The following is an 11,951-nucleotide window of genomic DNA, read 5'->3' on the forward strand; positions in this document are numbered from 1 at the left end:
CTGACATAATATCCTGGTAAACATTCTTGTCACATCTACTAACTACTGCCATGGCAATGGACACACTCTCTCCCATGGTGATACAGAACACCGCATGTACTCTTCACAGCTGTCACTACATTAAGATATCAACATACCACTACAAAATATTTTACTTTCTGTAATATCGTTACTTGGACTGATTTGACAACGTCAGCAGACAAAGTCCTCTGTTTATTAGGTACACAATGTTAAATAACTTATCATTATACAATGACCCCCCATTTATATTCCAAAACGTGCACGCTGATTGGTCAGCGTGCCCGTTGTAAATCAAACTTATAAGGTCCTGCTGCCCGGACTTTTTCCATTAGTACAAGTCTTTTTTTTTTTTGTTAGACAGCAAGGGAGAACAGAAGAGCTCTGTTGCTGTAATCTCGCTATGTTAAACGGGTTTAACATAGTGCGACAGCTTTAAAAAAAGCAACGGAGAAAGTAAGATCTCCGTTGCTTTTTTAAAGTTATCGCTCTATGTTAAGCTCTTAACATAGTGAGACACCTTTTAAAAAGCAACAGAGATCTTCCTTTCTCCGTTGCTTCCACACACAGCGCTGATGTACTGCGTAAGCATACGCATGCTCAGTACATCAGAACTGCCGCAGAATACCGGACAGCTGTGGAAGGGCAGCATGGAGGCATTATACAATGCCATTATTTAAGAAAAGTAAGTATTTTTTTTCTTAAATAATGTCATTGTACAATAGCAATAACCCACGTCTGGGTATGGGTAATGCTGGATTTACCCACGATTGTCTTTGTTTGGCCACCAACCATTGGTAAATCCAGCATTATCCACACCCAGGCATGGGTTATTGCTTAAGCAACCAACACTTTGGTTTTTGCAATAAATTCTAGAACTCTGGCAGGGTCCAACATGAATCCCCACCAGCACAGCCAAAACATTTCATAAAAAGCTTCACCATGAGATGACCTGGAACACAAACCAAAAAGTACGAGATTAGACTTTAAAATGTTCAGAATTAATGACTAACCTTTCTGCCTCAAGTTGTGCTTCTTCTGTTTCATTCACTGCTACTTCTTCCTCTTGAAGAAAGTCGGATTGCTCTTCTGATTTTAATTCTTCTTTTAATCAACAAAGCAAGAAAATGATACAAATTACATTTAAGATCAACATTTACGAAAGTAAATTACCTCACCAATGATGACATTTTTGCTAAATATTTTAGAGTGGTTATGTAGATTACAAGTCTATCCCGAATTACTGCCACTGACAGATGGGTAGACAGTCATTTCAGTTTTCACAATCAATGAAACACAATTAACATTCACTGTTCCAGCACATGTCAAATGCCACATGCAGTGGTAGTACTCTTCCCCTCAAATCATTACAAAGGACAAAAGGTAAGGAAAACTGATCCTTAAGAATCTAGATGCTAAGATAAAGTAAAGCCCTTCAAAAATTCCTATTTCTTTTAATCTAAAAGAAAAAAAAGTTATGTACCCACCATAAAGTTCCATCTGAGTTGTTGATTCTCATTTGCCTTCAACCCAAGGGATTCCCAGATCCGGACAAGGATCAGACTCGGCCGCAAACTTCAGCTTTAGATCCAAGCTCTTTCCCTACCCATAATGCCCCTATCCCCATCCTCCCCTCAGATAGAGTTAGTTGTCGAAAAACAGCAGCATCCCGATACAGAGAATATGTCCATAACAAACTGGCATAAACACAAAAAAGTCCAACAAGGGGAAAAAAAAAGTCAAAAGGAGGTGGAGCTAAAACTTATCCATCTGATCCACTACACAGCCCACACAAGGCAAGGGGAAGAAGGGAGGGATGGATGAAGACAAATGAGAATCAGCAACTCAGATGGAACATTATGGTGAGTACATAACTTCTTTATCTGATGTTGTTGATCTCATTTGATCTTCAATCTAAGGGACAGAGTTCCCCAGCTACCAATAAACCCTGGGAGGTCACCATGGAAGGATATTCTGGAGCACTGGTGAGCCAAAGGATGCCCTGCCCCTGGAATGAAAATCCAACTTACAATGGGAGATAAATGTGTGCGGAGATGCCCAAGTAGCTGCAGAACAGATATCTTATGAAACCCTGGACCAAAAGGTGTCAAAAGTCTCAACAAACGTTGTGGAATGCACTCAGACATGCCCTGGGAGAGATAACCCTTTGGCTCGATAGGCCAAGGAGATGCATTCAGAAATCCATCGAGCAATATTAACTTTAGAAACTGGCTTACCAAGAAAAGGTTTAGAAAATGATACAAAAAGCTAATCACACTTACGAAAAGATTTTGTTCTATGCAAATAAAAGCACAGTTGGCTGTGAACACCATCCCACACTCTCGAATCACAGATAAAACTTACTAAGCTGGGCATTAATCCCTACGTCACTCGCTGGATTGCCAACTGGCTGACTAACAGAACCCATACTGTAAAAGTAGCTGACTCCAAATCCAGCTCCAGACAAGTGACAAGTGGAGTACCTCAGGGTTCAGTCCTGGGACCGCTCTTGTTTTGGCATCTACTTCTCTGAAGTACAGGCCAACACTAAGAGACACTGGCTAACAAAGTTTGCAAATGACTGCAAACTGGGTGCCATTACTGAATCCCAAAATGATGCGGATATTCTGCAAAAGGGCCTTACAGAAACAGATGCTTGGTGCCAGAGCCATGGGCTCAAGCTCAATGCCAAGAAATGTATAGTTAATCCTTTAGGAAAAAAAGATGTACCAGTGAATTACCACATAGGTGGCAGTACACTAAACACCCAAAGTGTGATAAGAGACTTAGTGACACAGGTGGATAGTGGTCTCACCTTCGATAACCACATCGCCACAACAGTCAGAAAATCCTTCTCTGTGGCACACCTCATCACTAAGGGCTTTTCATCCAGATAAAAGGAGTTCAATGTCCCACTGTACTCATCCCTCATTACACCAGTTATAGAATACAATGCCCAGTTTGGTATGTACCTCTCAAGACCTCTGCAACAACTGGAAGGGCCGCAGAAATACCTCACTAAAAGAATCACAGGTCTAAAGTAGATGCCCTATGCTGACCGTCTTAAAAAAAAAAAAAAAAACCCAGCTATACTCTGTCGCATACTGTCTACTCAGAGGCAATCTCTGCTTAACATACAAGCCCATGACAAACCCAGAGCTGCTGGATATGCTACATTTAAAGAAATCCCAATCCCTCAGAACCACACACTCCTGGGATCTAAACCTTGTCGTCACAATGCACAAAACATGCTGGAGGAATAGGTTCCTGACCCAGAGACTCCCAAAACTCTGGAACAGACTGCCCATACATGTCAAACAGAGCGCCTCTTTGGCCCTCTTCAAAAGGAACATTGATGACTGGATGGGAGATAGGAAATTCACCCCGGGGATAGTACAGTTGTGTACACAACATAAATGTAGATGTTAGAGTGTATTCACTGTTGCAGTCATTACATTCGGGTAATCCTGCTGGCAGGTTGCCCTCAGTCAGCCTGTATTCCAAAGTCTTGGGTCCTGTGTCGGTGGTCGTCGCCCCTTCCCTGTCATCAGGTAGTCAGGGGTATAAAAGAAGCAGCCGACGCCATTTTCTTTAGTTTTTCTTGCCCCAGATGTCAGGTGCCCCTAAAAGGTTAGCCAAAATTTATATGTATATATAAAATTACATGCATCAATATAAACTTTACCTTCATCCACAAGTAAATACACCACATGGGTTGTATAAATCAGAGAAGGAAAGATAGGTTCCATCAGACGAAAATGGGGGGATGGCGGGTGGGTAACCTGGACTGCAACAGTGAATACACTCGAGCATCTACATTTATGGTAAGTGTACACAACTGTACTATGTTCTTCGTGTTTCACTGTTGCAGTCATTACATTTGGGTAGATTCCCAAAGCTAAGGTTGGCAGGCTGGAGCTAAACCACATTAGGAGCGTCTATGAGACCCTGCAGAACTGCAGTGGCAAAGCCTGCCCTGGATTTAGAGTAGAGTGGCAGATGATAGTGCTTTGTAAAGGCGTGCACTGAACTCCAAGTAGCTGCCTCTAAAATGTCTTTAGTTGGTACTCCCCTGAGAAAGGCTGCTGAAGTGGCTGCAGTTCTGGTGGAATGTGGCCTAATGCCCTTAGGCACTGGCTTGCCATGGTATAAGTAGCAGAAATTAATGCAGTGGCCTATCCACTTTGAAATAGTCTGCTTTGAGATGGCCTTTCCTTGTGATCCTGCAGCATATGCCACTATTAATTGCTCTGTCTTTCTGAAAACTTTGGTTCTGTCCAAGTAGAATCTAAGCTGTCTGTGTACGTCCAAAGAATGCAGAATTCTTTCCCCCTTGTTTTGTGGATTTGGATAAAAAGATGGCAGATGAATGGTTTGGTTAAGAGCCACACTGGACACCACTTTAGGCATAAATGTTGTGTTTGCCCTCAGGGAGACCCTGTCCGGATAATAAATGATGAAAGGTTCCACAGCCATGAATGCCTGTAGCTCTGAAACTCGTGTTGCAGAAGTTATTGCTAGCAGCAGAGCTGTTTTCCAAGATAAAAACTTTATATCAGCAGTAGCAGCTGGCTCAAAAGGAGGCAGGGTGAATTTTTCCAAGACGAAGTTGAGGCCCCATGCAGGCATTGGTGATCTCCTTGGAGGCCTTACATTTTTGGCTCCTCTGAGGTACTGTTTTAATAAGGGATGAGAAAAGATCGGTGGCTCTGTATTGTAATGAGCCGAAAAGGCAGAGGCATGAATTTTAATAGATGAGAAAGATAGGCCTTTGTCCAGCATCTCAGTTAAGTATTGTAAAATCTGAGGAATATTTGGCACAGCTGTATCTGTTCCTTGTGCCTGGTTCCAAGCACAGAATCTCTTCCATTTTCCAGCATAAGATTTTCTAGTACTAGGCCTTCTGGCTGCCAAAATGACATCCATCACAGGTTTGCTGAGAGGTGTGTTTTGTATGACTACATTATCCGCCATGCTGCCAGGTTTAAAGTCCTGAGTTGGCTGTGCAGGATCTGATTTCTTGCTGGGATAGTAGATGCGGTACTTCAGGTAAGGTCCCAAGCTGGGCATTGAGACAAGCTACTTAATACTAGGTACCAGTGTTGGCGAGGCCAGTCTGGTGCAATCAGTATCATATTTAGCTTCTCCTGTCTGACCTTTAGGAGTACCTTGGGGAAGAGAGGCAGAGGGGGAAAGGCATATACGGATAGGTTTTTCCAGCTGAAGGATGGGGCGTCCACTTTCCATGCTTGTCTGTGATAAATCCTTGTGCAAAATATCTTTATTTGGTAGTTGTGAGGGGAGGCAAATAGCTCCATGTCCGGGCATCCCCATTTCCTTGTTATCATGCTAAAGACTTGTGGATCCAGCTGCCACTCGTGGGGATCCATGAGGTTTCTGCTTAGTTTGTCTGCCAGAGTATTTTTCCTTCCGGGCAGGAATTATGCCTGCAGATGTACTTGGTAAGTCAACGCGGTGTCCCACAAAGTCATGGCTAGCCTGCAAAGGGGGTAAGAATGTGTGCCCCCCTGCTTGTTTATATACCACATGACCGTGGTGTTGTCTGTCTTTATCAGTAGTTGTCCTGGATGAAGTAGGTCCTTGAAGGCTGTCAGGGCATTTTGAACAGCTAGCATCTCTTTTTGATTGATATGTAGATGCATTTGGTTTGAGGGCCATGTTCCCTGAATGCATCTTCCTGCCATGTGGGCCCCCCAGGCATAATCTGATGCATCCGTTGTTAGTGTCTGCCTGGCTGGGGGTAATGTAAATGGCTGTTCCTTGTTTTGGTGACAAGCCTTCGCCCACCATCAAAACTCCTGTTGCAGGCAGGGAATGAGGGTAATTATAGTCTCCAGGCTGTGGCAATGTAGAGTCCAAAAACTTTTTAGGTACCATTGAAGTTTCCTCATATGCAGTCTTGCATATGGAATGATTAGGATGCAGGATGCCATGAAGCCCCAAGCCTGCAGAATTTTTCTTGCAGATAACTGGGCCTTTGTAGCTAACATTTTGAAACAGGTAGTCAGTTGCCTTTGTTTGTCTGGTGCGAGATAAGCCATCTGAGCAGTTGTATTTAAGCTTGCACCCAGGAATATTATCTCTTGAGAGGGTACTAGTTTTGATTTCTTTTCATTGACTGTGTACCCTAGGCATGTTAGAAGTTTTTTCACAAACGCCAGATGCTGTAAGGATGTCCTTGCTCTCTGCTTGAATGAGGCAGTCATCCAGGTAAGGATATATTTGTATTCCTCTTGGTCTGCAGTAAGCAATTACTGGTGCCAGGCACTTTGTAAAGACTCTGGGCGCAGTAGATAAGCCAAAGGGCAGTGCAGAGAACTGGTAATGCACTGAGCCAGCATATTTGTGACATGCAGGTATGGCTCTTTTAGGTCTAAAGTTACAAGCCAAGCATTTTTGCCCAGCATGGGCAGAATCTGCTGCAAAGTTACCATTTTGAATTTTGGTACATCTAGGAATGTGTTCAGAATCGATAGGTCCAATATTGGCCCCCAGGCCTTGTCCTTTCTGGGTACCAAGAGCAGTCTTGAGTAAAATCCTTGTCCCCGATCTTGCTCTGGCACTTGTTGAATGGCCCTCATGTCCATGAGGGATGAGACTTGTTTTTGTGCCTCTGCCCATTGATTTTTTGGTAGATCTGGCCAGCCGTTTGCCTTTGGCAGAGTATGGAAGTGGAACTTGTAGCCTTGCGACATGATATTTAGTACCCACTTGTCCTGGGTTATAGTGCGCCAATTTTGAGAAAAAAGTGCTAATTTTCCTCCTATGGGTGCAGCCAGGAAATAAGTGCTTGGTGCAGGCAGGGGGAAGTCATTGGTACTATTTCCTGTAAGGTTGTGATTTGTCTTCTCCACTTTTGGAGGTAGAAGCACCCCATTCCTTTGACCTGTATGAAACTTGCGCCTGGGATCTGCCTCTAGGGCATCTGGGTCTGCCCCTTTGAGGTCTGTCTGACACAGGAAAGGACCAATTCTTTGTTGGCCAGTTTCTACTAAACCTAGGCGGCTGTACTTGAAAGAAATTTTTGACCGTTTGCATAGATTTAGCCTTGTCCTCCATTTTCTTTAACAGCTCTTCTGTCTTAACACCAAACAAAGTATCATGCTGTAAAGGTGCATCTAATAATTTAACTTTAACATGATCAGGCAGATTTTGTTCCTTTAACCAAGCATGCCTTCTAATTACAGAACCTGTAACTGCGGCTCTGCAGGGGGCCTCTAAAGAATCAAAACCACATTGCAAAGTACGCTTTCCAACTTGTTCAGCTGCATGCAATATATCCTGCATTTCCTTGTTTTCTGCACATTCAGAGTTTAACATTTTCTGTTTAAGCAATGCCATGAGATGTTGAGGATATTTTGAGCATATGAAACTGACAGTTTAAGGTACTTATAGGCAAAGTAGCAGATGTGTAAACCTTTTTCCCCCCATCTATCCAGTGCCCTAGAATCCCTGTCAGAAGGGGTAGGGTTTTTTGCAGCGGAAGCCTCAACTCCCTTGGGACCCTGAGAAATAGTTACTGGGTCTGCAGCAGGGTTTTTAAAAAGGAATTTGTGTGAGTGAGGAACCCTGTAATATCTGTCAGGCTTAACAGGAGCTGGAGGCAAGGAGTCAGGGGTGAGGCTAGACTCCGAAAACACATCTACAATGTCTAACACAGGAGGGATGGCTAGTGGCTAGTGCTGAGGTAGTAACAAGAAATCCCTGAGCCTCTTTTTAGATTTTGAAAAATCTTGGCTATCCCAGTGGAAATGCTCCCTCATGGTATGTAAGGTTTCCCCAAAAAGAATAGTCCTCAGGAGGAGAAGCTGAAGGTATGGAGTGAGTCTTCAGCATCAGAATCCTCATAGGGGGAAAAAAAATATTCCTGATCAGAAGAAATAGAAACCTGATCTGAAGATTCATAGCCAGTCTCTTGCCTAGGCCGCTTATTAGGAGGGGGATGGGAACCCCTGATCAAGGTGATCAAGTCTTCGGCCATTTTGAGCATCTGGTTTTTTGGGCATGGAAGCCTGTCCACGTGGCTCTTGAGTTTGCTTCTTTGCCTTTGAAGTTGGTTTAATGTATAGATGTTTGGGTCTGAATACACCCTCAGAAGCCAGTGCCTGCTCAGTGGCTCCGGACCCATCTGAAGGATTAGCGTCAGTGGCTCCAATACCTTGAGTTTCCTGCGGCATGACTGACTCCACGTGGGAGTCGGTAGCAGCCTGTGAATCTAAAGTAGTGGTCGTCAGGGGCTGCGAAAGCGCCTCACTGAGAACCAGCGAACGGCTTAGGAGAAGCTTTGTCGTCGGTTTTGGGCCTCGACTGTCTTTTTCTTTGCGTTTTTTGTGAACTCCGGTAGTCGGATGGCTTTCCGACGACATTTCTGGATAATTAAACCTGCGTCCAAAGTAGTTTAAAGCAAAATCATACAGACGCTTAATAGTGCGTTGGTTAAATCTAGCACAAAACCGACAACCCAGAAAGTTATGATAAGGGCCTAGGCAAGGAATACAGTAAGAATGAAAGTCCTTGTGAGGTGTTTGCTTCCCACAAGAAATACAATTAACTTTTTCTGACATCGGTTCTGGAGCAAAAAAAAAAGTTTCCCCAACGGGGTACTTAGCTTTATAGAAGACTTTGGATCTGAAATTCGAACTTGAAAATCTCAGGAGTCGGCCGACTGGCACTTGCGAACTGTTTCTGCTTCGGGCACCACGCGGCAAGAAAGACTAAAGAAAAAGTCACCGTCTGCTTCTTTTATACCCCTGACGACTTGAAGTCAGGGAAGGGGAGATGACAGCCAACACAGGACCCAAGACTTTGAGGGCAACCTGCCAGCAGGATTCCCAAATGTAATGACTGCAACAGTGAAACAAGAAGAACATCATGTCAGTCGCCCTGCTAGATAGGGGTCCAGGTTAGTAAATATTTTGAGAAGAAATAGCCAGGGAATTGTTATGGCAGGCTTGTACAGGCCCTATGGCCAATAGGTTCATAGGTTGGCACTAGGCTATGAACACTGAGCAGTGTAAATTGTACTCTCCCTTATTCTGGAAATTTGGAAAGAAAACTGGCAAACTGATGAACTGGTTAATATTAGACTGATGCCACCTTCGGTAGAAAAGATGGATTGGTCTGCAGCAACACCCTATCTTTATGGAATACCAAATAAGGGGGCTTGACAGATAAGGCTTGGATCTCAGAAAACTTTTGGCTGAAGTAATCACAATTAAAAAAAGACATCTTCAATGCCAGAAACTGCAATTCAACTGTGGCTGCTGGTTTGAAAGGAGGAGAAACCAGAGGGCCTGCAACACCAACGTGAGATCCCAAGAGGCGCTGGGTCCTTAACTGGATGCCTGAGAAGGAAGGTACCTTTCAAAAAGGCCTTACAAAATATTAAAGAAGCCAACAAAGCCAAATTCTTGCCTACATGAAAGTTTGAAATCACTGCCAATTGTACCTTAACTGTAGAAAAGCTAGCACCCGATTAAAAATGTCCACCAAAAACTCCAAAATGGCCGGAACTGGAGCAGTGAAAGGATCCAGGTAATACTGGAAAGCCCACATCAAGAAACACTTCTATTTACTTCAATAACTTCCTTGTAGAAGACTTGTGAGCTGCTAAGATATTTTTGCCAGGAGAAGACAGCCCGGGAGTCCTCACTATCACTGGAACAGGAGCAGCCAGGCAGTGAGCTTCAGGCCGATTAAGTCTGTGTAAGGGATCCTGGAGGAATGTGTGATCAAATCTGGAACCAGGTCTAGTGTCCAAGATGGAGACGCTGCATGAGACCACAGAGAGGGGATCCAAACTTTGCGAGGCCAGAAAGGGTCAATAAGGATCCCTGAGCTCCCCAGCCATCGAGTTTTCTGAAAGAACTTGGATATTAGAGGAAGCGGACAGTAAGCATACAGTAGACCAGAGCACCAAGCATGAACTAGAGCGTATCTGGAATGCTCCCCCGGAGAAGGGGTAAGAGCGAAATACTCGCTGCACTTCACATTGGAAGGAGAGGCAAAGAGATTGCAGCAAGGCTGAGCCCACTTTAGAAAGATCTGTTCCGCTACTGAAGGATTCAGAGACCACTCATAAGGCATCAGTATAGACCTGCTGACCTGTCCGCTAGAATGTTGGACCTCCCCCAGAATGTGCATTGCCACCACAAAACAGCCGGTGGAGATCACACACTCCCACAATCTCATGGCTTTTGACAAAGGGGATAAGATCTGCTCCACCCAGTTTGTTGGTGTACTAGACTACTAACATACTGTCTGTCTGTATAGCAATAGTTCCTGGAGGAAGATAGGCATGTAGTGCTTGCAATGCCAGAAGCACTGCCCTCATCTCCAGGACACTGATATGCAGCTTGGGCTTCAGAGAAAACCATGTGCCTTGGCCCATCCTTCCCAAGTAATGCCCCCCCACAAAGCAGGGAGGTGTCCATGGTCACCATTGTTGTGGGGGAGGTTAGAACAAACAGACCACCCAGGAGGTGGTCCGGGGATTGAATCCACCAAAGAAGGGAGTCCTTGCAAGTCTGTGACAATTGAAAAGGATGTGACAAAGGAAGGTCTAGCAAGGACAACTGAACGACTAAGGTCCACTGAAGAACCCTCATACTGAAGGCATGCTGTTGGAATGAGTGTGATCATAGCCACCATGGGCTCCAATGCCTGAAGAACTGAATCTGTTGGGGGAAGTTTGGCTTGAAAAATGCAACTTACATGATGTCAGAGCAACAGTATTCTGTACGGAGGAAGAAACACCTTGCCCTAGATAAGGTCTATTCAGGCTCCTATGAAGGTCAAGAACCTGAACTAGAGCCAGCTGAGATTTGTTGAGGTTTATGGTTATGCCCAGATATTGGGCGGTCTGGAGAAGACAAAATCTGGCTTAAATCAGTTGATGCCTGGAAGAAGTCTTCCAGATAGTGGATGACCTGAAACCTCTGCAGCCTCAGGTGAGCCGTCACTACCGCCATCACTTTGGTGAACAACCAGGGGCAGTAGTGAGTCCAAAGGGGAGTGCTCTGAACTGAAAATGCCTGTCATCCAGCCAGAAGTGGAGGAACCTCAGAGATCGCCTGTTCATCCTGGCAGTACACTTTTTGGAGGTCCACCAAGCACATCCAGTCATTTACTTGCAGGAAAGGCAGAATGGATTGAAGGGTGACCATCTGGAATTTCATCTTGGCACCCGAGAGGCACAGGGCTGACAAATCCAGAATGGGTCTTAAGTCCCTTGTTTTCTTTGGCACCAAAAAGAACCTGAAATAAATGTCTAATCCAGATTGGTCTGGGGGGACAGGCTGGATGAGTCGTTTTTCAAGCAGCATGGAAATTCCTATGGGTGCCTACTCACGTTGTGCAGGTGGAATGTCCAGGAGGTGTTTGGGAGGGATTGTGGGGTTGAAGAAAGGGGATCAAGTATCCTCTGGACATTACCTGCAGAACCCAACAATTCTTTATCAACTCCCAGACAGTTGGGTGCAGAGACAGACGTCCCCCGACTGGAACCAGAGATGAGCAGTCAGGCAACCCTTCAGGGCTGCTGCAAGGGCCTGTCCAGGAAAGAATTTTGAGACCCTTGGTGCCTCGGGCACAGTCTGCCATGGAGACTGCATCGGTCATATCCCCCCAACCCTCTGCTTCTGAGGAAAGGTGAATCCTGAGCGTCCTGGGAAGAGCCTTGAGACTTCTGGAACCACATCTTTATTCCATGCTGATTCCTATAGAAGAATCTTTGTAGGGTGGAGAAGCGTATCCCGATGGCAGACAAATTGTTCCCGTCCTTCTCACTCCGGACCAGGGTATCCTGAACTGAATTTCCTATTACCCATGCAGTCATCAAGATTTTTCTTGAGTGCCAGTGACAATCTCTGCTTGACACAGATAGGTAGCTTCTTCCAGAGTATGGGAAGTCT

At 44.8% G+C, this 11,951-nt stretch overlaps 1 protein-coding gene across 1 annotated transcript in view; it reads right to left on the reverse strand.

Annotated features, from left to right (window-relative positions):
- The window catches only part of ZRSR2 (zinc finger CCCH-type, RNA binding motif and serine/arginine rich 2), a 748,465-nt gene that overhangs the window by 466,846 nt on the left and 269,668 nt on the right, over positions 1-11,951 (reverse strand). Inside the window, exon 2 of the mRNA XM_044073070.1 lies at positions 1,032-1,122. Within this exon, the coding sequence (XP_043929005.1) occupies positions 1,032-1,122 (91 nt within the window). The remainder of the gene's footprint in view (positions 1-1,031; positions 1,123-11,951) is intronic.

Source organism: Protopterus annectens, chromosome 5.part1 (genome assembly GCF_019279795.1).
Source record: "Protopterus annectens isolate FY-2018-M chromosome 5.part1, PAN1.0, whole genome shotgun sequence".
Taxonomy (NCBI): domain Eukaryota; kingdom Metazoa; phylum Chordata; order Ceratodontiformes; family Protopteridae; genus Protopterus; species Protopterus annectens.